The sequence below is a fragment of the Prionailurus viverrinus genome, chromosome B3, assembly GCF_022837055.1.
Source record: "Prionailurus viverrinus isolate Anna chromosome B3, UM_Priviv_1.0, whole genome shotgun sequence".
NCBI classification, from domain to species: domain Eukaryota; kingdom Metazoa; phylum Chordata; class Mammalia; order Carnivora; family Felidae; genus Prionailurus; species Prionailurus viverrinus.
The window spans coordinates 35,783,751-35,810,036 of record NC_062566.1 but is presented as its reverse complement, the minus strand read 5'-3'; the positions used below and the strand labels follow the sequence as shown (position 1 = coordinate 35,810,036).

At 47.2% G+C, this 26,286-nt stretch overlaps 2 protein-coding genes across 3 annotated transcripts in view; one reads left to right on the top strand and one right to left on the bottom strand.

Moving 5' to 3' along the window:
- ZNF609 (zinc finger protein 609) overlaps positions 1-7,802 on the top strand; it is a 210,976-nt gene extending 203,174 nt beyond the window's left edge. For both annotated transcript variants that reach the window (XM_047862936.1, XM_047862937.1), the window contains 5 exons: positions 78-444; positions 2,061-2,236; positions 2,476-2,692; positions 3,304-3,382; positions 3,690-7,802. In XM_047862936.1, coding sequence (XP_047718892.1) covers positions 78-444; positions 2,061-2,236; positions 2,476-2,692; positions 3,304-3,377 — 834 coding nt within the window. In that variant the 3' untranslated portion in view covers positions 3,378-3,382; positions 3,690-7,802. The remainder of the gene's footprint in view (positions 1-77; positions 445-2,060; positions 2,237-2,475; positions 2,693-3,303; positions 3,383-3,689) is intronic.
- A 2,500-nt stretch (positions 7,803-10,302) lies between these two features.
- OAZ2 (ornithine decarboxylase antizyme 2) lies at positions 10,303-25,574 on the bottom strand. Its single transcript, XM_047863014.1, is given in 6 exon segments — positions 10,303-10,668; positions 10,924-11,009; positions 11,885-12,060; positions 13,317-13,397; positions 13,399-13,474; positions 25,555-25,574. Coding segments are annotated over 6 exon segments (570 nt in total). The 3' UTR covers positions 10,303-10,537.
- Positions 25,575-26,286: the final 712 nt, after the last annotated feature.

Here is a 26,286-nt window from a genome sequence, read left to right as displayed (position 1 = left end):
GTTTCTGCTGCGACCTCGAGCTTGAAGTCTCTCTCTTACCTATACAACACTCAGTGCTCATTCTGTGACTGTTGTAGGAAGCAGAGCCCCGGATGTGGACGTATGTCTATCCTGCCAAGTACTCGGACATCAAGTCAGAGGATGAGCGGTGGAAAGAGGAGCGGGACCGCAAATTGAAGGAAGAAAGGAATCGGAGTAAGGACTCTGCCCCCAAGGAGGATGGGAAGGAAAGCACAAGTAGTGACTGCAAGCTGCCCACGTCTGAGGAATCCCGCCTCGGGAGCAAGGAGCCCCGGCCAAGTGTCCATGTGCCTGTGTCCTCCCCCCTCACCCAGCACCAGTCCTACATCCCTTACATGCACGGCTACTCCTATAGCCAGTCTTATGACCCCAACCACCCCAGCTACAGGGGCATGCCTGCTGTGATGATGCAGAACTACCCAGGTACAGCACCCTTCTTCCCACTTGTGCTCTATTAACGGGGAGGGGAAATGAAGCACAGATTTCAGATCCAGAGTTTTCTTGCATGGCTCTAAGGCTTTTTTTTTTTTTTTTTTTTTTAATGCTCATTTACTTTTGAGAGAGTGAGTGAGAGCGGCAGAGGGACAGAGAGAGAGAAGAGGACAGAGGATGTGAAGTGGGCTTTGCACCGACAGCAGAAAACCTGACATGGGGGTCGAACTCACGAACTGTGAGATCATGGCTTGAGCCGAAGTTGGATGCTTAACCAACTCAGCCACCCAGGCACCCCAGGCCCTAACGCTTATTGAAACTCAGATGACTGCCCTGTTTTGAATGTAACATTCTGTGAGTGGTCAGTCTAGCCCCAAGCTCCTTGAATGACCCAAACTACAATCTGTGAGACCGCCTCTCCCTCCCTTGCTCCAGCTAGAGTCTTGCCTCTGTAGTCCATTTTCCTGGATAACTGAAGGCAAAACTCCCACTAAACCACTACCATCTTCTCTCAGCTGGAACTATTTTAAACACATACTCTACATTTTGCAATGTAGAAATACAAAAGAAACGGGGCTAGTTCTTCTTAAGGAGCTTCAACTTAATCGTAGCAGGAGAGACACATGGAACAAATAAAATTCAAACCAGGGCAATGCATGTATTCATTTATAAGACAGGTTCAGCTGCAACGTTTGGAAGGCAGTGGGAGAGAGGAAGAGCTGTTTGAAATCAGAATGGAGGGGAAGTCCAATAGAAAACATTAAGCTTGGGAAAAATAAGCTCTTTATACTGCTGCCCATGACTTCTTGACGAAGGGCACATTGTAGGGGTGTACATATTTAACTTGTTGGAAGAAAATGGTCCTCAACTCCATTCACTGGTTTCTGTTGCCCGAAGAGCCATGTGGGATGCTTCTGGGGTAAGAGAGCACTCCTTTCACTCCTCAGAGCTCCCACCTCCCTATTGGAGAGCAGCCTAAACAGTCTTGATACCCTGGCAGAACGTTATAAGGCACCAGTAAGCTTTTCAAACAGAGCTAGGAAATTGTGTCACCTGTGGTGTTCCTTTCTACCTATTACCCCGTCTGTCCATATAAAAATAATATTTCCACTTGCTGAGCGCCTGCTCTGGGCCAGCCACTGTGCTAGGTGGTTTATGTGCATTATCTTATTTCATCTTCCCTATGGAATAAGTATTGGTGTCTTCATTTTGATGGGAAAGAAACTGAAGCTCAGAAGGGTTGTTAATTTGCTTAAGGCTACCCAGCTGGTAAGTCTCAAGAGAGGTGCATTCAAAACCAAGGTTGTCTGACTCCAAATCCTATGATCTTTCCATTTCACCGTAATGCCCGTCCAAGATGAATCACTAGGGCTCTAGCGAAGCTGACTCCCCAAAAGTTGAGGACCCTGTTCATAATATCCCTTAGCTAGTTTTGCCTCTAGAGTTCAGTAAAGAAAGGACAAGCAAAGTTTCAGCCTGAAGACACCGTAGGGGGAAATATCTCAGCCTCTGCCTAGGAAAGCTGATGCCTGCCCTAACCGGGCTCACCAAAGCAGAGCTTCTTTCTTTGACTTCTCTCATTGACTGCTTTATTTCTCCTTCCCCAGGTTCCTACCTACCTTCCAGCTACTCTTTCTCCCCATATGGCAGCAAAGTCTCAGGGGGTGAAGATGCTGACAAGGCACGAGCCAGCCCCAGTGTCAGTTGTAAATCCAGCTCAGAGTCCAAAGCCCTGGACATCTTGCAGCAGCACGCCAGTCACTACAAGAGCAAGTCTCCCACGGTAAGTGGCACTGGCTGCTCCCAGAACCCAGGAAGGCCAGATCCAGGCTCTGGGAGAAGGTGGGCAAGCGCAGGTCTTAACTACAGTGCAGCCTGGCTGACTTTGACGCTGGCATCACCAGGCAACTCCATGATTCTTAGGTGTCCTGCGTTTGTAAGGAATCATAGTGTGGGCTCAGAGCATCTTGCTGTCGTGTGTGTGTCTCACAACAGTGCTTTGTGTCTGCTTTTTTTTTCCAGATAAGTGATAAAACGTCTCAGGAGAGAGATCGGGGAGGCTGTGGGGTGGTTGGGGGTGGTGGCAGCTGTAGCAGCGTCGGGGGAGCAGGTGGGGGTGAAAGAAGTGTAGACCGGCCCCGCACCTCCCCTTCTCAGCGCCTGATGTCCACACATCACCACCACCACCATTTGGGGTACTCGTTGCTCCCAGCACAGTACAACTTACCCTACGCAGCAGGTAAGCCTCCTTCCCCTACTTTTCTTTTCTTTTTTTTTTTTTAAGATTTTAAGTAGTCGCTACACCCAACATGGGACTTGAACTCACAACCTGAAGATCAGGAGTCTCATGCTCTACTGACTAAGCCAGCCAGGTGCCACCCCACCACCACCTATCTTTTTGACTCCATCCCAGTAGCATAGTAGCATTGCCCACAGCACAGGACCCCCAGCAAGAATCCTTTTTTTGTCTCTTGTTGAGCTTCTAATCTGCCCAGGATCTTAGCCTCCTTCAGACAGTCATTAAAGCATATGACATTTATTTCTTCCCTTGGAGCTTAGGGACTCTCAAACTACTCTAGAAAATTAGCTTTGATATTCAGAAGAATAAGGACCAGGTGTTCCCACAGCCAGAGAGAAACAAGCAGCTGAAAAATAGAGCTTTACTACACTATCCGCAGCCACTCTCTCTGGCCAAGTATCAGATTTTATTCTGTCAGCACCCCAAAACTCAGGGGAGCCAGGAATTTAAGGAGAAACTCCTCCCAATACCCTCCCATCTAATAAAGAGAAAGTGTTTAATCAGAGAGTTCTGGGAGAGTTACACTAAACATGCCGTCCTCTCTCACTCAGGGCTTTCTTCTACAGCCATTGTTGCCAGCCAGCAAGGCTCCACTCCCTCACTCTACCCACCCCCGCGGAGGTGAGAATGGTAAGTCACTTTTTAATTGGGGACAACACCTAGAACAGGGATAGTTGATAGGTATCACAGAATCCCTGTGGAGCCTAAGTGAGGGAAAGCCATGTGGGGTCAGTGGTCTGGAAATGGTGGACGGCCAGCCAGGCCTCTTGTACAAGCCTCCCATTAAGCCATGTGCATCTGAGGAGAGCTGCGGAACACAGGTGTCCCCTTGGGGCCAGGAGTGGCCTCCCTGCAGTTCGTTTTCTCGGAACGCCACCTTGTGGTTGTTACACCAAAAGGCTGAGCACCTGGTTATCTGTCCATGTTTCCCTTGCAGAACACCAAGTGCCCGGATAAAGTCAGCTTCACGGGCCCGGACTGGCTCACCCAAGGAGGTGCTGGAGGTGCCATTTAGACATCAGTTAAATGGTGTTGATCATCCTGTTTGCCGTTCCCACCATGACCGAAGGCAGACCCTTGGCTATCTCACCTCCACCAGATCCCTGGACTCCCCAACCCTCCCTCTTCCTCAGGAGCTGGAGAGCTGGTACTTAGCAAAAATATTTATTCTCTCGGCCACAGTTGAGACTGTTGTGGCCTCTGTGGAGATGAAGGCACGGGGAGCAACCAGGGGAACATGGCCTCAGCCCAGAGAAGTAACTGCTCCGTTCCCCAAGCCCCTGGTCAGCTGCCAGAGCAGTGCCAACCCCCACCCCCAGGGAGGGACTCACAAGTACTGGGTAAGGTCTGAAGACAGCACAGCAGCCATACCCCTGTCACTGTCATTACCACAATCACCAGATCCTGCATCTCCCCAGCAGTTTGGGCCCTGGGAACTGGCAGCATGTGGAGGAATTAGAATCTCAGGAAAGAAATTGGGGGCTGTTTTCTCTGTACTTGTGAAAACAAAGTCTTCACCCATGAAGACTTCTCCCCTCTCATGTGAGCACATAAAAATGCTCAGAGCCTAGCCTGGAAAGGAAGACCAAGGCATTTGCCCCACCATGGCCCTGGGATACCTGTCAGGCAGAGGGCTGAGGTCCCAACACCAGCACAGGGCTCCCCAGGGATACTTGGGAGTGAGCTGGAGCATGAATGGAGTCTGTGAAAAAGAACCTGCATCCCCACTAAGTCCTGCTGCTTCTAAGCCCCCAACTACTTGCCCTTTTCTCTCTCTCCTCCTTACCCCTTGGTGCCTTTCCCAGGGGGATCCCCATGCTGATCTCTCCTTCTCTTTTCCACTGCTTGGCTCTTAAGACTCAGGCAGGTAAAATAGTATTCCCCCCAGCATGGGGAGCTTTGGAGTCTGCCAGGTCACCTTCGGGCAAGGCCCAGGAGGGAGCCCCTGGGAGCACCTAGCAGTTCTTAGAGGCGTCCTGTCCATTCAGCCATCTGAGTATCCTCCTCATTTAGGGCCACAAATATATACAGCCCAGTTCCTCTGTATACAAGTACATGATTTTATATAGCTCAATCTATAACCCCACGTGTGCCAATATCAGCTGTGTTTCTTTGTTAACACACGTTTTTGTTTTAGGGGCCACTGGCCATGGAAAGTTACGGGTTCCTAACCCTGGGATAACACATCCAAGCCATTACTCCTCAGAGCCAGAGTGTACTCAGTGGAGCTGTGCTATGAGGCAGCAGACATTTCTCTGCTCTCCTTAGAAATGCAGTCTACCAGCCCAGCTTTATGCTCTTTGCCCTGGGAAAGTGACCATGATTTGGTAGCTTTATTGGAGTCACTTCTTCCCCAAGGTATGAGGAGCTTTAGCTCTTATTTTGCTTTTGAGGTATCATCCCTTTGTTCTCCTTGGCTATCTTTCCTTGACCTTCTGGATTGAGAAAGACTGACATACACCAGCCTAAGGCTAGAGAAGGGTATTTGTGACCAGAGTGCCAAAGTGACCATTTAAGAGCAAGGACTTGGCTCGGACTCCATTTGGGGCATGGGGGTGGAAGACAATAAGCACAATGCCCAGCAGAGGCTGCTTTCCAAGAGCCCTGGCTTAGGGTTGTTTGCCCAAGAGGAGCCCCTTTCACCTATAGACCTCTCCTCTAGGCTTTCATGTCAGTTGTTTTGTTCAAGTTGGGTTGAATCCTTCCCAAAACCCACTGTTTTAGACCACTTTGCAGGCCCCCAAGCAGCCTCCCTTTTCCCCATCATTCCCTCTGCCTCCTGCTAAACCCAGAGGGCAGGGCTCTGGGCAGTGACTTCCCTTTCATCCACGGAAGTAGTTGGTTTGGACACCTTCACCCCACCTAACCTGAGTCACCCCCACCAAGAGGATGACTCTGAATTTCAGCCTGATTGTACCCTCCCAGACTCCTGTGGGGTGGAGCCAAGGGCCCATCTCTGTTCCTGTTTGTTTTTAAATATTGTTATGTGTTTTGTAACTGTGGCGCTGGCTTACAGCGTGCTCTGTACATATTGTAAAGAAACCGTTGGAGTAATTTTCTTTCCCATTGGGCAGGCCTGGCCCCACATTCCTGCCCCTTCCACTTGGTTCTGTAACACAGAGAAGAGGAACTTCTGTATTAGCAGGGCAGCCATGGGTTCTGCAGAAGGGAATTTTTTTTTTTCTTTCCTTACAAAGAAACATTTGGCTCTCTGATCCTTATATCCAAGTCTCCCTAGAAGCGTAGGAGCTGAGCTCCAAGAGCAGGTGAAAGCAACAATGGCAGAATAGCACTGTCTTTTCCTGGTCCCTGCTCCTTGCCAGGTCCAGTCTTCCCTCCCTGAAATAACATGCAGCAGCTGCATCAACGAAGGAAGTAGAGATCCTTGACAAGTGCTGAGTGAAGGATCTGCTGTCCACCTCCAGCCTCTATGGAGAGGAGGCACACAGGTAGGAGTACCTGTGGCACCCATGACTTGCTCAGAGAGATGAGACACTCAGCAGGGATTCCACCCCATGAGCGAAGGCTGGAATAGCTTGCTGGGACCAAGACCACCAGACCAAAGCTCTCTATGAGCCACCTCTGTCCCTTCACAAACCTCGTTCACCGGGGCTCCACACAGAGGACCTACAGGGAGGGAGCCTCATCCCCAGTTAGGACAGCCAGGGCTGGGAGAGCTGCTCTTTAGGGTTCACATCTGCTTCCTCACTTAAGGTGTGCCGGTTTCCGTCATCCCCCTTCCCTGCCTGTACGTGTATGTGTACATGTATGAAGTTCCCTTCTCTTACCTCATTCCCTCCACATGTCTCCTGATCAAATGACCACAGGCAGAATGGTTAAGAAGACACCCCATGAAATGAAATGGTGATTCTTGAATATTCTCTCCGGGCTCCAAGGGGAGGGTGAGAGGATGTGGTTTTGGGGGTGGGAGGGTGAGACTGTAGAAGGGCTAGAGGTACTGTACACGGGCTTTGAGGTCACCCTTGTTGCTCATTATGCTGTGTACCCTGTTACCCTCCCAATGTCTACTCTCCTGCCCCTGTGATTTAACTGGGCAGCTAGTTGGCCCCATAATTCTGGGCCTTTGTCATTTGTTTTACTACTAGGGCATCCCAGGAAGCTCTCTGATGATCCTCTGCCATGGGCCCCTCCTGGGATCAAGCCCCTCCCAGGCCCCGCCCCCAGCCCCTCTTGCCCCAGCCCACCCGCTTGCCTTGGTGCTCAGCCCCCCATTGGGAGCAGGTTGGGGCGAGCTGGAGGCCCGGGCTGGAGGGGCAGTGTTGCTGTTCATAGCTTTTGTTCCATTGGCGTTGCTCTGTTGGATTTAATTTCAGTCTTCCTGATTCTTCCCTTCTGTAAAGTGTACATTACCAAGTTCCTTGTTTTTTATATATATATATATATAAATATATATATATACAAACTGTACTCTTTTTGCCTTTGTACATTCAGGCAAGAAGAGAAAATAAATCTTTTTAAGAGACAATCACAAATCTGTGAGGGCTGCTGGTTATTTCTCTTGGAGTTTGCTGCTGAGCTGCCTCCTCCTCCTTCCCTGCTTTTCTGTTTTCCCTCAGCTTTCCTGATCTTCCTGGTCCTGCTCCATATGCATCCTCAGCTCCACCTTCCCTGGCTGATGGCAAACTGTTGAATCCAGTGTCCAGACTACCTGCCCTTGAGCCCTTTCTTGCCCAGTGGTGTTTTCCAGCTTGGCCACTGGCTTATCCAGGGCTGTATCCTGTGCCCTGGCCTCTCCTGTCTTCCCCCTTAGACCCCATTCACCAAAGTGGCTTTGGACCCCTCAAGTACCCTGAGGTCTATCCCCCCGGAGGCCCTGGCTTTGGACACTCACTTGTGAAACTATGCAGCTGGGAGCTCTCTGTTTAAGAGTTTGCACTACTTGAACTGCCTGGGAGTTAGAACGGATGGTTTTTAGGAATGAGTGAGAAACTGTCCCCTAACATTCCCACCCCCTCCCCAATTCCAGCCTCCAGAGTGCTCTGATCCAGAGCCCAGAGAATCATTCCTGGCTGGAGGACTCCTATGGCTACCCCATCAGAACAAGGGCTAAGGATTTATGAGTCCAGAGCATTTGATCAGAATTTCAGAGGGTGGTATATTCTGAAACTCAGCCCAACCAAACCATTGTTCTGCCTCTTGAATTTTCTCCTTTTCCTCTGATCTCCTGCTCCCTTTTTCCCCCTTTCTCTCTACTTCCTTTTCTTAATTGGCTTTGGAATTGAAGTATATTTTTAAATTATTTGTTGTATTTATTGAATAAAGTTTTTAATGTCCCTGTTCTTAAATTTAGACTTAGTTTGCCTTTCACATATCCTCCCTATCCCATTCCATCACCCCTCAAAATATTAACACCTTCTAAGTTACTTTTTTGATTGGAGTGCAGCTTTTGGGTACAATATTTCTTTCCTGCCAGGGGTCCTTTCTAGCAAAATTTCTTTTTCCAAAAGGAAAGCTTAACTGAGGGCCTGGGTTTCCAATTCAGCACTTCTAACTCTTAGCTGTATTGAAGGGGGTCCATCAGCAGATGGCAGCAGAACCTCCAATGTGTTTGTTTCCTATCAGTTTGAAGAACTGCGTTTGATCTTGGTTCTTTATTCCTGTCTTGTAGATTCCCCAAGTCTGAGTTCAACATAATCCTCAACTGCCTACATTAACTTGGCCAATGTCCGCATTCATGCGGACCTCTGCTGTAGGTATCTCACAGCAGTGACCGTTTTTCATTCGCTCCCTCTAGGGGTTATATCCATGGAGGACAGATTTAAGTCCTTCCCATTTCCGTTGAATATCCAGCCCCAGACCTTCCCCTAATACTGTAGAAGATGGAGGTATTGCGCTCATTTTTATGAATATCAGGTGGAGTCCAAAGTTAGTAACTTGGCCAGTGTGAAAACACAAGTGCCACACAGAACACTGTGAAAATGGGCCAAAGACTCAAAAAAACTAAGGACAGCCACAGCTCAACAGCAGATAGTTCCAAAGCTATAGGAAGAAAAACCTGTCCATCACTTGGGAAAACAGAAACAAAAGAGAAAAAAATGATAGTAAGCGCTTGAAAAATTCAAGGGACACCTGGCTAGCTCAATTGGTACAGCATGTGACCCTTGATCTAAGGGTTCTGAATTCGAGCTCCCCACGTGTAGCCTACTTTCAAAGGGGGGTGGGGGGGAATCTAGCTCCCTACAGTGCCACTGAGAGCTTACTCATCCAGCTGGTGGTGCAAGGGGAATGGCAGCCACACCTTTCTAGGGAAGGTATGTGCTGCTTCCTTCAAACACCTCCAGAAATGGGAATGTCAGGCATCTCCATGCAAAAGCCGAAACCAAGTTTCAGGACCCAGCCTCCTATACAAAAGGAAAACACTAACAACAACCTGGATCCTGGGTATAGACTCTATTCTGGATGAAGCAGATGTGTACATACCTCTCTAGGGGGGTACTGGCAGTTTGTTCCAGGCGCCTAGCAACTGTGTTTTGCAGTATAATGGTGGCCCCAGAAGCCTCAGCTGGTTTATCTGTCCTGATGCACTGCAGCGCTTTTCCTGAGAAGCATGTATCACACCCCTGCTACGTTAGGCTCTAGACTCAAAAGAGTAGTGGTAGAAAGCTGGTCCTGGTACAGGAATGAAAAACAGACCAACCACAACTTTAAATCAGTTTATTGACACAGTAACACAACACACTTGCCTCCCTGACACCCCCACCCCCCTCACCCAATCTAGGTCTTTCCCCCCTTCCTCCCCCCTTAGGATGAGCTGTTTAGTGAAAACAGAAAAGGGCAGGCCACTTCTACACCCCCAGTCCCACCCCTAAGCCCTATGGGGCAGGGTCTCAGGCACTACTCAGAACCTGTTGAGAAGAGGGGCAGTCAGCACTATGTTAGGCCAGGCAGAGGCATCCAGTCCCTAAGAGCAGATTCCCACACAACCCCCAGGCCCTGAGTTGCTTATTCCTCTTCCTCTCTGCTCTTTGTGACCCTAGGAAAGAGACACCTTGGGTCCTGGGCCTACAGCCAGGAGCAAGAACTCCTGGCTATGATTTGCAAATTGGGAGTTTGGCTAGTGTTTTAAGGCCCAGGCACCCCAAAGAAAGCCCTGGTGGTGGGAGTGAACTTCAATGCCCCTATTTGAAATGCACTGATAACATTAAACAGATTAAGCCAGCTTAACCAAATGCCAGAACAACACTAAGCTGTAAAGAAGGAGGGGGTGAGACCTGGTTTCTCCAGGCCAGACACAAATGCACACAGAGGAGCCCAGGTAGAGTGTCGAAAAACTCAAGGACACAGCCCAGGGGCTGAAAAGCCTATATTCAGGAGTCCTGGGTTGACAGGAAGCAAGGAAAGAAAATACACAGTCTTAAAAACCAAAAAAGAAAGCCCAACAACAGCAGGGGAACCTGAGCCTGACAGTGCCGTCCACCAGCCCCCCAAGCCTTGCCCCTGGACCCAGACAGTCCCTCCCCGTCTAGGCAATGTCCTCCCCTAGGCTAGATAGAGCACATCACACAGCGCAGTTTAAAAAGCTTCTAATGCCAGTTCATAAACATCTTCATTTACTATTGGTGATTACATGTGAATAATAGGTTTATACTGTTCTTTATGGAAAACAATTTCAACAAGTCAACTCGGAGAACACAATAGGCAACCCTCACCCTGAGCCCCTCAGCGTCCTTCCCTAGACAGCAAGGAGCCCCCTCCTCTGTCCCAGGGCTGCCTAACTTCCCCTCTCCCCCCACTGTGGCTCTTGGGCAAAGCATCCTCTGACCATTAGTCCTCATCGGACAAGTTCTGGTCCAGGGGGTAAACCATGAACATCACATCTGGCCGAGAGGGAACACAGGGATGGCCTGGACGCACAATCTCAAAGCCCAAGAAGCTGAAGGTCTTCAGGAGTGGAGCTGTAGGAGAGTGTAAAAAGGATTCTGATAAACCAAGAGTAGGTTCAAATCAAAGGAAAACAAGAAACAAAGCTACAATAAAGAAGTACTAGACCTTTACTTCTATAGACCCTTCAAAAGCACTCCCACCCCTATGATTTCCCAGGGTTTATAAGGCAAACTCAAAAGCCCTACTTCACGCAATAAGAAGCCCCTTTTCCCTCACTAGTTGCCCGCTGTCTGGGCAGTAGGTCTCAGGCTGTTTGGACTCCTCACCTCTGTCTTCCCGGCCCTTCCTGAAGCAGATGAAGACGTAGTTCACTTTCATCTTCTCTTCAGCAAACTCTAGCAGTGCTAACAATCTGCCAGAAGCAAAGAAAACAACTCAGGCCCACTACGACCTCTCTAGACTTTCCACCCCCCACCCTCAAAAAAAGGCTTCTCTGAGGCTCACAGCCAGTATTATAAATAAGGAACCTCCAAGGGAGAAGTTTCTTATTTCGAGAGCTGGAGTTCAGAAAAAAATAAGCCACAATCCCAAAGAAAAAAGTTACTGAATTATCTCTTACTGGAGTAAGGATTCTTCATCTGAAATTAACAGTGTTAACCAACTTCACTAACGCAGTTCACAAGACAGTAGGGGGTTGAGCAAGACAGCCTCGTTTTTCAGGGGTCTTCTAAAGTCGCCAAGTTTGATGACCACCTGCTACTGAGATGGACTCTGGGTCCTAACACTGCCTAAAAGGATTTCCTCAAGAGACAGGGGCCATCAAGAGAACTCTATCTTCAAAATAAAAAAAATTAAAAAAAAAAAAAAAAACCTACACCAAAAAAAAAAAAAAGAACTCTACAAGACTGTTTCTTACACACCTGACTGCCTTGGAGGGCCTGGCCTTGCCCAATCTAATGAAATCCCACTGTATCTCAGAGCTTCCTGGCCTTTTGAACTGCATCACTGTATGGTGGCTCAAGGGGGATTTAATGTCTGCTGAGAAGAGCAAACCAAGGGGTGATTAAATGACAGGGATTTGGTTAATGTGATAATGATTCCCTTTAACTATAACCTATGGCAGGCCTGTTTTACTGGCTAAAAATAACTTGTACAAAATGTTATCTGCTTGGGAAACCTAGAGCTAGGGAAGAAGGCAGACTCCCTAATTCATCTGTTATCCCCAATAAGCACATGCCTTTCTCTGGAATGGGCCCTCCTTCCCCTCCCCCAGTACTTGCTCCTTACCCTTCTTTGCTCCCATCAGCTAATAATCCATCTGGGATTTCTACAAACAGGCTCTGGCTGGACAGGACTGCATCCCAGGAAGAGACTTTCACCTCAGTGACCTCATACTGGAAGTGGACAATGTGAGGTTTTCCATCGTTCACAGGGAGGTCCTGGGTCACAGTGAGCTTCTCGTCCTGGGAGGAGATCAGATCAGAGGACCAGATCACTACCGCTCTGGCCACATTATAGGCCCCCTAACCTAGGTGGGTCCTGGGAGTCTTCTTGGGCCAATCTCAGGGTAGCATGGGATAAACAGCATGCTGAAAATATAGTGCTGCATGCTGGCTAAATAGAGCCATCCATCACTCATCAGGCACAAAGACAAGTTGATGACAGCGAAAAGCCAGCATAATGGGAAAGGAAATATTTACCAAATGTCCATGAGATGCCGAGTTCTGTGCAAGGTGCTTTCCCATTTTTCAATCACCACCTCAAGTATGTGAAGTAGTTACTAATATCCCATTTAAAATCTGACACACTGGGGCCCAGAACAATTAAGCAACTGACCCAAGCTAGTAAATGGCAGAGTTGAGACTCAAACCAAGTCTCCCTGATTCTAAGCCCATGTGTGTCCCCTACCCCAACGTCATGCTCTTTCTTCCCCTTCTCTCTCTGAAAGAGCAACATTAGCAACGAATGAAAATATATGTGAGGGTCTGGCTGGGGCCCAGCTCAACCAAAGCCTGCTTCCAGGTAGACTGCAGGGTCAATGTTGTCTCCCCTGGGCACAGTCTCAAGAGACCAGAACTCAGCCACCCTGCGACCTTTCAATGCCAATCTTAGGGAGAAGCTAAACTTCTGGGCCTCAACCACAGGAGATTAAAAGGCAGCAAAGGGCTGACTGCACTAGCCCAGATCATTCTCAGGCCAGACTGCCAGCAATCTCTTAAGCTCTTGCGATGTACCCTAGGCTGCCAGGATGACAGATGATGGAGCTGCAAAGTCCCTTCTCATTACCCCCTGCTACACTACCTGCCCACCCCCTATCAGGCTAGTATGGGATGGACAGCAGAATGCCTAATAGTCTCTGACAATGGGAAAACTGCTCCTCCTGGCCCTTGGTACCTCAAGAGAAACTGAGGAGTCACACCAAAAAGAGTTCTTGCACCCCTCCCATTCATCATTGTCCCACCCACTCAGGACCCTGAACCGGCACTGAAGCGCTGACCACCAAGCTGAGAAGATGGCAGTGTTTGCTGGTGCACATATCCTCCCCTCCTAGTACTCCCCAAAAGCCACACGGCAGCCTCCACTGAAAAAGTTCTTCCCGATCCCCTACTGGCGTGGCTTACGGGAAGACCAAAGGGCCACAATTACTGCCCTTAAGCAGCAGCTCAGTGGTATCCGAGAGGGCTCTGCTCCAAGCCTTCCAGCCCAGAGTCCTCCTTACCTTATATATTAGAGCTGAGAGAGAAGGATCCCTGCCGCCCCCTCGCCCACCGGGGATCTTCGACAGTGGGTGAGGGGCATCAGGAGCACCACAGAGGCCCCGGAACAATGTGCCTGCAGCACTGGAGCTGGGGACAGTTACTCAAAGGCAAAATACTACTGCAAGAGACAGAGAAGGTAAGACCGTAAACACCAAGACTTGAAGACTCATCTCAACATCCCCCTCCAACCCCTACCCGGTTCTCCCTAAACAAGCACTACACCACTGCCCCCATCCTTTTGGCTTTAGCTTCTAGATGTAGTCTGCCCTCTCAAAGCACACCCATCCTCGTGTAGAAAGCAGGGGGAATCCCCGAAGTGCTAAGGGAGTCAGTTGGACGTATCTGACCAGAGGAGCACCTGTTAAAACATCAAACAAATCTCTGTGGCACTGACAAACCTTGAGAGGAACCAGATCCTGGCTTGCCTTCAAGGCCTAGAACCCTGTACCCCCACCAGTCCCTTTCCTTACCCTAACAGTGTCTCAACAACCTATGTGACAGAATCTCAAAACCTACACAGTCACTTCTGGCTGGAGAGGCATATAGGCCTCAAGATACCACATGGATGGGGTACCATGTCCTTGAGGACCCAAGGCCACTTTTCCTCCCCAATCTAAACAAAAGAACTGAACAAGAAGACAATGACCCAAATCTCTCCATGGTCAAGAACTGAATTAAATCCAGGGATCTGGCTTCCAGAGAAGAGGTACACTGTAGTACAGAGTATTATGTTCTGAGCTTGTCCCTGGTATGCCACCAAATGTTGGGCTTCCTTGCCCTTTGCTAGACTCTAACCAGGGCATGGGTGTTTAGATTATACTGACACGACTGGTATGGACACTCAGGTACATGTGTATCAAGGATGGGGTGTTGCTAGAAGGTAGATTTGCTGGGAACTAAGTAAGGAAGCCAATAATCAGATGGATCAGAGAGGGTGAAAGACTCCTCAAGGAGCTCCCTGTGATCTCCAGGTGTGTACTCTTACTGCCACCATGATTTTCAGGTGGACCCTACAGGGCTCCAGATCTGCTCCACTGCCTTCTCTGAATCCAATTTAGTAGTTCCTTAAGCTGAGATGTAGCTCACTTAACAGGACAGCGGCAAGTGAAGCAGGGAAAGAAGCAGACTGCGTGTACACAACTCAGCAATAGGTCTGTCCCTTGGCCCCAACACCCCAGGCAGCAGGCAGCTGGAATGCAATGGATAACATATAGGAGGACACTGCAGTGGGTGCTGGAGCCAGCTCACAGGACTGTGCCCATCTCTTCCCAACTGTGTTTAATGAGGTCATGCTGGTAGCTTGAATGGCTCTGGGGGAAGTATCTACACCACAAAAATCATCAAATGCTAGAAGTCAAGGCTCCCCCCCTCCCACCCCCGCCAAAAGGCGGCTGCAAAATAATGCAAGGCCCCATTCTTCACACTATTTGCTTTATACGGCATGCCAGATTTGAGTTCTTCACTTGGGCTCAGAGTGACAAAACTGAACTCACACCTAACACGGCAATGGTACAATAACGCAAAGGGCATCCAGCTAAGATCCTCAGTACTAAGAGACAGCTGAGACAGGAAGTCCAAACCCTTCACTGCTCTAGCTCAGCTCCCCTTTCTCTCAAGGATTTCAACCAGGGGACTGAAATTACACTTAGAAATTTCATTGGGAGATGGAGTTCCCAGGGCAATGTCAGTGGGCGCGGAGCAGCATCAACACCTGGAGGTAAAAAAAAAACACATGCACCATTTCCTGCCTCCTCTGGAAAACCTCAGGCCATCCTCATCTCCCCTACTCTTAGCCTCAGTAACAGAGGAAGCAGAAGAAGCATGACTGAGGATTATGCTGTTTCCAATGAGGGACTTATTTTCTACTGAGGACAAAGAACGATTATAATGCCCCCATTCCAATGTGTAATAGAGTATCCAGACCACAAAAAAATGCTTGGGGGGTTCCCAAGCAAAGGTACACACACAGACACCACCACCACCCCCCCACAGTAAGTTCTGTTCCCATTCCCTAGGGACCACTTCAGGCCTCTGTTGAGGTTCCTGCAGGAGCACCAGGAAGGCTGGGCCACTGAAAGCCACCAGGAAAGCTGGCTTGCCTGTAGGTCAGTGGAGCTACCTAAGAACTGGACACACCTCTCCTCTGGGGTAGAAAGATGAGATGTAGCCTTTTATACCAGAACTGCATGGGTTCACAAAACCAGATCACCAAAGCCCTTGCACTTCTAGAATTTTGGTGCCAATTTCTCAATCTCAGACTTCTACTTCCAGAGAAATTATTCTTCCCCGGTCTTTAGATGAGAGAGCTACATTCAACCCTTGATGGGCATTCCAACCATCATCTTGATTATGAGCTAATTTTTACTTGCAAATGTCATAAGCAATGGGGCCAACCCAATGAAATGATCAGAATAAGGTGGATTCTTTTTTCTAGATCCAGAATCCCCTTGTCTTCTTCCTAGAAATAATCCCTAGAGCCTGCCCTATGTCCAGCACTAACCTATGTGCTCACTCCTCTTAAAGTAAATGCAAGAAGTCTATTCCAAGGTGACAAATCATTTACTTCTCCCACTCTTACACAAGGCTCCTGGAAACTCCTCCTCCTACCCCACAAAGTCTGCATGAGAAAGCAAGTGTCTGTGAGTGAGGGTGGACGGGTGTTTCCGGTCCCCATCCTGAGATCCACTTCCAGTTCCCTACCAGAAACAGCTACAGTTTAGGATAAACCTAGGAGACTGGAGATCACAGTCAACAACCCTCTTCATTGTCCATCATAATGGATCTGCTTTTAGTTATTTGCTGTGAATGGCGAATTGCTTCTCTTTCAAAAAACCTGATTGCCATTTCTGAAGTGAGAAGAAAAGGAAGATGGGTATATACATAGTGGTTAAAGAAATTAAGGGGCATGAACAGCAATCAGGCAAGAGAAAGATATACAAGGCACTCGGTCACTGTTTGTAGATGACATGCTACTCTATACAGAAAACCTCAACACCTTCACCAATAAACTATTAGAATAAATGAATGTAAGGTTGCAGGATACAAAATCAATTCAATTTATATAAATCTGTTGCATTTATATATACTAATAACTACCAGAAGGAGAAATTAAGAAAACCATCCCATGTACAATTGCATGAAAAAAAAAAAAAAATAGAGGGGTACCTGGGTGGCTCAGTTGGTTAAGCATCCAACTTCAGCTCAGGCCATGATCTCACGGCTCAGGAGTTCGAGCCCCATGTCAGGCTCTGTGCTGACAGCTGGGAGCCTGGAGCCTGCTTCAGATTCTGTGACTCCCTCTCTCTGGCCCTCCCCCACTCGTGCTCTCTCTCAAAAATAAACATTTAAAAAAATAGAATATCTAGGATTAAATTTAATGAAAGAAATAAAAGACCCATACTTTGAAAACTGTAAGACACTGATGAAACTGAAGATGATACAAACAAATGCAAAGATATACCATGACACGAACTGGAAGAATATTGTTAAAATGTTCCTACTACCCAAATCTAAAGACTCGGTGCAATCCCTATCAAAACACCAATGGCATTTTCCTCAGAACTAGAACAAATAATCATAAAGTTTGTATGGTACCACAAAAGAGGCTGAATAGCCAAAGCATTCTGGAGAGAAAAGCAAAGCTGAACGTATCATACTCTCAGATTTCAAAGTATATTACAAAGTTACAGTAATCAAAACAGTATGGTATTGGCACAAAAACAGACATATAGGTCAAACAGGATAGGGAGACCAGAAACAAACCCATACACATATGGTCAATTAATCTGCAACAATGAAGGCAAGAATATACAATGGGGAAAATACAGTCTCTTCAATAAATGGTGTTGGGAAAACTGCACAGCTACATGCAAAAGAATAAAACTAGGCCACTTTCTCACAAAACTAAACTCAAAATGGATTAAAGACTTAACATGTAAGACCTGAAACCATAAAACACCTAGAAAACATAGCACTAAGCTCTTCATCAGTCTTAGCACTATTTTTTGGGATCTGTCTCCTCAGGCAAGGACAACAAAGGCAAAAAATAAACAAGTGAGACTACACAGAACTAAAAAGCTTGCAAGGGAAACTAACAAAACGAAAAGGCAACCTACTGAATGGAAGAAAATATTCACAAATGATATATCCACTAAGGGGTTAACATCCAAAATATATAAAGTACTCATACAGGGCTGCCAGGGGTGTCTGGCTGGCTCAGTCAGTGGAGCATACAACTCTTGACCTCGAGATTGTGAGTGTGAGCCTCACAATGGGTGCAGAGATTACTTTAAGAAAAGTAAAACCTTAAAAACAAAAACAACTCATACAATTCAGTATCAAAAATAATCCAATTTAAAAATGGGCAAAGGGGGAGGGGTGTGGCAAAAAAAAAAAAAGGGCAGAGGAAGGGTGCCTGGCTGGCTTAGTCGGTTAAGTGTCTGACTCACTCCCAGTTCAGGTCTTGATCTCAGGGTCATTAGTTCAAGCCCCTCGCAGAGACTACTTAAAAAATGGGCAGAGGTGGGGCGTCCGACTTCGGTTCAGGTCATGATCTCGCGGTTCGTGAGTTCAAGCCCCGCGTCGGGCTCTGTGCTGACAGCTCAGAGCCTGGAGCCTGTTTCAGATTCTGTGTCTCCCTCTCTCTCTCTGACCCTCCCCTGTTCATGCTCTGTCTCTGTCTCAAAAATAAATAAACGTTAAAAAAAAAAAATTAAAAAAAAAAAAAATGGGCAGAGGATCTGAATAGACATTGTTCCAAAGGCAACATACAGATGGCCAAGAGGCACATGAAAAGATGCCCAACATCACTAATCATCAGGGAAATGCAAATCAAAACCACAACGATACAATCATCTCATACCAGTTAGAACGGCTAATATCAAAAAGACAAGAAATAACAAGTGTTGGTGAGGAAGTGGAGAAAAAGGAACCTTTGTGCACTACTGGTGGGAATGACATTGGTGCAGCCACTGTGGAAAACAGTACGGAGGTTCCTCAAAAAATTAAAAATAGATCTACCATGTAATCCAGCAATTTCACTTCTAGGTATTTATCTGAAGAAAATGTAAACACTAATTCAAAAAGATAATGCACCCTTATGTTCATCACAGCATTATTTACAACAGCCAAGATACAGAAGCCACTTAATACAGAAGCCCATCAATATATGAATGGATAAAGCTGTGATATATATATACATAATGGTATACTACTCAGCCATAAAAAAGAATGAAATTTTGCCATTTGTGAGAACGTGGATGGGCCTAGAGGGCATAATGCTAAATGAAAGAAGTCAGACAAAGACAAATATGATTTCAATTATATGCGGAATCTAAAGGAACACCACAAATGAACAAACAAAACAGAGATAGACTTATAGACACAGAGAACTGATGGTTGCCAGAGGATGAAATTGATGAAGAGGATTAAGAGGTATAATCCTCCAGTTAAAAAATAAAGACATGGGGCTATGATGTACAACATAGGGAATATAGTCAATAATATTGTAACAACTTTGTACATGACACATGGCACCATTTTGAAACATATATAAAAACTGAATCACTATGCTATATGCCTAAAAACTAATAACAATATAGTATGTCAGTTATTCTTTAATTAAAAAAAAAAAAGAAAAAAGAACAGGGGCACCTGGCTGGCTCAGTCGGTAGAGCATGCAACTCCTAATCTTAAGGTCGTGAGTTCAAACCCCACACTGGGTGTAAAGAATACTTAAAAAATTAATTAATTAATTTAAAAAAGAATAGCCTTCTGTTCTTGTATTGGCTTTAATGTTCGAAATGGTATTGTGGCAAAATATGCCACCAATCTCAACAGAGAACAGTGAATCTTTTAAGAACTTAAGTACAGTGAAAGTGGCTTCTAAACACAGGTCCTTCTTTCACAAGATCCAAACCAAGTTAGGTTTCATATTCAGTTCAGTTGTGTTTCTACTGGTTCCAATGCCCAGCTTTTTCCATTTCTTCCTCACATCTTGCTCACTCCATTGGGGGGAAGGCATGATTTAATCTTTAACACCAAAAAGAGGATTTAAAAAGTCAGTCTTAGGGGCACCTGGGTGGCTCAGTCAGTTAAGCATCCAACTCTTGATTTCGGCTCAGGTCATGATCTCATGGTTCATGAGATCAAGCCCCTCATCAGGCTCCATGTTGAAGGTGTGAAGCCTGCTTGGGATTCTCTCTCTCCCTCTCTCTCTGCCCCTAACCCACTCACGACTGTGAGCTCTCTCTCAAAATAAACATTAAAAAATAAAAATAAAAAGCAGCAGCTCAGTCTAGAGCCTGATCAGGCTTGATCAGAAAGATCAGGCTCATTAAGAACAACCAAATATATCAGCCTGAACCCGAACATCCACTTGGTCTGGTCTTGCTTTTGGAGAAGAAACAAATATACCATGCTAGAAATGAGGGTGTCAAGTATCCAAGTCAATTCAGAAGAAAGATGGGAGATCAGAGCCTATCTGTTAGTGTCTTTATTTTCTCAGTTATCAGACATGCCCTTGGAAACACTCCTTAGGATACATATGAGTGCTACGACAGATCACATCCTGCTGCCTCTAATTTAAAGCATTCTGTGAAACCGTTGCCTGAAATGTCTAATTTCATACACTGACTAGAGACAAGCACTGCACGTAGCAGATGTATTCCTGGGGAGTGTTGCTGGTAAATCAAATTTTTATAATTCAAATCCTATTTTTAAATCTCTAGGGTGCTTACTATTTAAAGGAAGGAACTTAAATCTCTTAATAGAGTAAAGAATCTATTAAAGAATCACTTCCAGTTGATTTTTTGTCAGTTTTGATTTTTATATTTAGTTTGCTCAAAGCAGTGGATAGCCTGCTATGTAGAGATTTAATATAAAAGTAATTCTGTGGCTAACTTCCATTCAGCTACATCTAACAAATATGTGAATTCATATTCTCCTTGATATACTTTTGATCATGTTTCACTTGAATCAGTGGCCTGAGCTTGCTTAGGTCTGCACCCTTTCTCTCTGGTTTCCATTACCTATCGGAAGGGGTGTTAGATGGCCTTGGTATTACCTATTTTGTGGTATCAAGTGAAAAGACATAAAAACCACATTCCCAAGCATTCTAAATTCATTTCTCTCTCTCAACCTCTTCTGATCCATTCTTGTCTCAGGCCCTACCTCATTGAACACTCTCTAGGCTCAGACTTCCCTCACACAGGCTGCTGTTACTGAGACTAGGAAGGTCTCTGATGACTAATCCCTACGCAAAGAGGAACCAATCCAGGGCTGCCATCACATTTAGCCAAGAAGAAATAGGAAGAAAGGTGGGAGGTGATGGCCACCTCCAGTCTAGTGGGACCTTAGAGGCTGATTTCCAGCTGCCAATTCCCTTCCCATATGAGAAAGGAACCCTGGGCAGATGCCAGGCATAAGTCATTTCACTAGGGCTGTTCTATGTGCCAAAGGGAGTCTACTTGCTAAGCACAATTATAAAGAAAATGACATCACCACTCTGAATCACAGACTGAAAGCAAAACTGGGTTTTGGTTGATTCTCCATAAGAAACACACTTACAATGGCAGCAGAATATCTGCCTCTGAGGTTTGCTTATAACACAACTGATACTGGTACATCTTTTGCCAAAGGTAGGCATAACCACATACGCCAGAGGTGGATGGATAGCTAGGTACTCATGCATTAAAATTAAACCTTAATTTTACATTTTAAGTACCTTGATCCAGTTTTTTTTTTTTAATGTTTATTTTTGAGAGGGCGAGAGAGACACAGAGTGTGAGCAGCAGAGGGGCAGAGAGAGGGAGACACAGAATCCGGAGCAGGCTCCAGGCTCTGAGCTGTCAGCACAGAGCCCAACGTGGGGCTCGAACTCACCAACCATGAGATCATGACCTGAGCCAAAGTCGAACACCAACTGAGCCATCCAGGTGTCCACCTTGATCTAGTTTGTATAGTGAACTCATCACCCAGTTCCAGACTCTCTTCCCAGGACAGAATTACTTACTTCATTGTTTACATGGTATCAAAGGCCTAGGAAATTTTCCTAGGGATTCTCTTATGCAAAGCATTTTATTCTGCTGCTAACAGGAAACTATCTGTTTGGTTCACTTCAAGTAACAAAATTCTTGCTCACCTACTTGGCTATTTCTGGTCTATAGCTTTCAGTTAGGCTTTACAGCCTTACGAGTCATGAAGCCAACTTGAATCAACACTGCATACTGTTTCAAAAAGGGATGAATTACTTTTTTTTTTTTCTAGAAATGCACATATATAACATCCTCTAACCCACTCCACAGTCCCCCTTTTTATATTTCTGAGCAGCTCTGAGGTTAAATTTGGATTTCTTGGCAGCATGAGGAATTACTATTATTAGTCCACACTGCTTTCTGAAGCATACCTCCAATTCGGGGGGATTCCCAACTATACTAGGAGTCTCTCTGGCTCTCTCTGTGGAAATGACCTTGAAGGTACATGGTAGGAAAACTTGCTCTCCTTACTATCCCATACCCAAAAAGCCATAGTGCCAATAAATAAGGAATAAGCAAAACCATATTCTTTGGGGGAAGAGAAAGAAATTTCATCACTCAGGGAACCATTCTGTGAAGATACCCAGGGTAGCTCTGATGTGCTCTCGTGCCCTGTCCACCTCCAAGAGAAAACACCTGTAGAACCAAATGCTTCTCAAAGCCCATCAGACAAAGACTGTTTATAATATAGATATAAGGCCCAGGCAGGCGCTTCTCCACATACACAGGTGCTAAGCAGGCCCTAGACAGAGACTGTCTTTTTGCCCCCACAAATCCAGGGGAGAGAAAGGCCATGAAGCTGGATTTCCTTGGATTTAAACCTCATGTTCAAAAACCTTAATAAAAGTGCTTGTTCCTGTGTCTTCTTCCCTCCACCACCATCAGGAATTTTGACATTCTGGAGGTACTAATCAGAACAAAACTGAAAAGGAAGAGCTTTGTTCCCAAAACATACTGCCGGTTCCTCTGCAACTATTTCTTCCAGGAAACCAAGCCTCCACCTCTTGAGTATTTCACTAGAGCCAGGGAAGCTAGAAAGCCCATCCCCCACCCAATGAGAGCTCAACTCCTAGCCAGCTCCCCCTCCCCTCTGCGGATACAAAACACCAAGCACACAGACTGGGAAGAACATCCGGCTCTTATCGGGATCCCTAGTTAGGGCCTACCAGAATCCCTTTAGAAAGTTACAGGCAGGCCACAGAAGGCTGGGAAACATGTTATGGAAATAGGATTGCCATAACTCAAAGAAACCAGACACCCTGCACACACCACACCACACCACCCCACCCCCAGGCCAAAGTGGAGGAGCCTGATCCCAGGCCTTGCTCCTGCCCAGGACTTGGCAGGCCAGCTGGCTCCTCCCTCCACCTGCCTTTCATACAGCCAAGCCCCTCAAATTACCAACACACTAAGGGCCTTGGAGACAAGCAAGCCTGTTTTGCCACTTAGGAAGCTGGAAGGAATCTTGAGTTAAGCGAACCCAACCCCCTCTTTTTATATGGAAGCACACTAGCCAAGCCAGATCTAGAACTCAGGTCTTGCAACCTCACAGTCAACCAAGGCCCTTATGTATTGGTTCCAAGTGCCCAACTCTCAAGGCTCAGCCTGCAAAGGACTTGGCACCAGACCAGCTCAGTCCAGAGGACTCCAGAGACTGCCTGCTGAGACCACACCACCCTCCAAATCCCACTGTGGAGACAAAAACATAAAAACAGAAAAGAAAACCCATCTCTTATACCCTTTTAGCAGACTTCCCTGTAGGTTTCTTTGCTTCCCTCCACCCCTGCACGTCATCCAGCCCTCTCTCATACCTGCTGTCTTATCCTCATCACACACGGCTTTCTTTATCACAAGCAATACCTTTTGCATCCACCTCCACCTCCTCAGCTCCAGAGGGGCTGGGTAGAGAAGATGGAATAAAAGCGGGAATGCAAAGGGACATGAACGTGGATAGCCTCCGAAAAAGAAAACAGAATGGGACTGTAAAGAAGCCTTGAGAGGTGGGGGTAATGGGTCAAATACAACCATAACAAACCAGGAAATGAGGGGTGGATTTTCTTTCTGCATGTTGGGAAGAAAGAGAGGTGTGGGGGCTAGGTAAGAGTCTGAGAATGAAAATGTCTAATGCCTGAGAACTGAGTAACTCAAGGTAGGAGAATTTAAGAGGTTGTTGTGGGTATCTTGGGAATTTCTGGATAGTACCTGAGAAGGAAAAACTAAGAAACCCCTGAAGGAGACAAGGCCCTTTTCAGTAGAGAAAGAGCTGACATTCACTAAAGAAATATGATGGGAAAGGTCTTGAGGGGGAGGGGGCGGAGGCAGTGTTTCTTAACCCTGGCTGCACATTACAAAGAATTAACCTAGGGAGCTTTAAAAATACATACAAATAACCAAGCCCCACCCTAGGCCTTACACCAGATCTTTGAAGGTGGGGTCCAGGTGACTGATTTTTTCAAATTAGCAGCCAGTGTTGAGAAACATGGAGATACAAGAAAAGCTAAGAACACAGCTGGAATATTTAAGGATGTGCTGCTAAAGGACTGGGAAAAGGCAAGTTAGAGACCAGCTTAGGGAGAAGGGAGCCCAGGTTTGGGAGGACCCCTGAATGGTAGGTAGAGCCCTATGGGAAGAAAAGCAATAAGGAAGGATAAGTTTGTAAAAAGAACTATAGTCTAGCTCTGGAGACACCACCGCACAATTTAAGGAGGATATACAGGGAACAGACCTGCTTGCAAAACAATGAGGCCCAAGTATGGGGCAGAGGCCATAAGGCCAATTCTGGGGACAAAGGGTCTGGTGTGGAGAACTAAATGAGCTTCAGCCTCATTTCGGAAAGGACAGCAACAAGTCTAGGGGGTAAAATGAGGAAGACAATGAGACCCAAATTGTAAATAGAAGGCATTCTGATGTATAAAAAAACAACAAGGGTTAAAAATTGTGGGGAAACAGGATTATGGAGCAGTTTCAAAGAGTGTGGGGGCAGAAATACACAGTATATTTGAAGAAGAGATGGATGACAACAAAGGCTGCCTTGGGAAAAAGAGAAGTAGAGAGAGGAAAGCTGAGCGATAAATTCTGCCTAGCTTGGGCAGGGGCAAGTATGTATGAGGCAAGTTCAGAAAACCACTGGCGCTGTTTCGGAAGGACGTGCAGCCTTTCTCTCCAATTAATGGGAGAAGACTGGGATCAGATTTTGAGGGAAGAAACTTGCAAAGGCCCAGTATCCAGAGTATGGGGCCTGATTTGCAGGCATTGGAGGTACAGAGAAAGAAAGGAGGCCTTCAATAGAAACACGGTGGGCTGAGTTCTGTGATCTGATGATGGGATTCAATTAAGAAGGGAAGAATAAGAGTAAAATGAGTTCCAGCTGAGATCAAGTGTTTAGAGGACAGCAGAGTTTAGAAGAGTGTTGGGGGAACCCCACTAGGGGAAAAGGACGGCAAACAGAAGTCCAAAGTGTTTGAAAAATACAAGGAAGAAGGTTGGGAGCCAGGGATAAACGAGCTAACCGGGAAAGGGGTGTCGAGGGAGGAAGAATGGGAAAAGATAAAGCAGGAGTTAAGGGACCAGAGGGACAGTGGGGCATCACTGTAAAAACTATTAGGCCTGAGAAAAGCGGGGGAGGGGAAGGGGTAATGAGTCCAGTTGAGAGCTGAAGGTTGGAGCCTAACTGGGGGAGGGGCAGCAGTGATAACACAGGGGTTTGGAGGATGCAGTTTCAAGGAAAGAGAGTCAAAGCCAAGGGTTAAGTAACTAAAGAGGGAGGAAGATAGATTTGGGGAAATGGGAAACAATTTGGGGAATGTGGATGAGGGAGAAAGCCCAGTTTGGGGAATGGGGCACCGTCCGACAGGACTTAAAGGAAATGAGGACTGGATTCGAAGGTTGAGTCCCGGTTTGCGTGGGGGTTGGGGGTGGGGGCTTTGCGGGAGAAGGAGGCCCGGATGAGGGGGATGGGCCAGGCTGGAGGGAAGGGGCTAAAGGGCGGAAGGAGGCCCCGTTGCGGGTTTGGGGCTTGGACTGGTGTGGCTGAAGTAGGGAAAGGACCCAGTGGGGGGGTGGGCAGGACCCCGCTGTGGGAGCGGGAACCGGCCGGGGATGGGGGGAGGCCCTCTGAGGCAGATGCGGGGAGGATGGGGGCGGGGAGCCTGGGCCGGGCCGTTACCTGTCCTGGGTGTTTATCATCCTCGGCGACTCTGCTCAGGGTGAGAGGAGGCGGCGCAGGGTATGGGTAGGTGGATGAGAGGGTGGGTGTGGGGTCGCGCGCGCGGGGCCGATCTCTGCGGGCTAAGTCCCTGTCAGGCCGCGGGCCCAGAGCCCTCCTCCTGCCTCAGCGAGCGCCTGCCTCCAACTGACCCTCCCCGGCCGCCGCCGACGCCGCCGCAACCGCCCCGCCCCCAGTGCCTCATCTGCATAGCCCCACCCCAGCGCCGCACGGTGTCCTGGGAAACTGGGGCTCACAACAAAGGGCAAAGCCTGGCCCCGCCTCCGCGCAGGCGCACCAGGGCGTGAGGGGGGTCTGGATACGGACCCTCCTCTGCGGGCGGCTATGGCCGTGGCGGTGGCCTTAAGTTGCGCAGCAGGAAGGGTGCGTTGTATTTCAAGTAGAGTTTTCTGAGCATTGGCCCGACCTAGTCCTCGTCCCTAGGCCTTGTTTGCATGGGGCCGAGCAGAGGTGTGTCATTTGTAGGCCCTAGGAGGATATTATACAAAACAAAATCAGAAATCTAAGAGTAGTACACATATATTTGCGCCATTCCCAGACTAAGCCCAGGTTTAAAGATCTCAGTTACCTCAGCTCACAATGCAGATCAATAATCTCAGCTGCCAGTTGAGATCAACAATCTCTGCATCTGAAAGACACCTCAGGTCAATGGTTAAGGTCTAACAGTGGCTG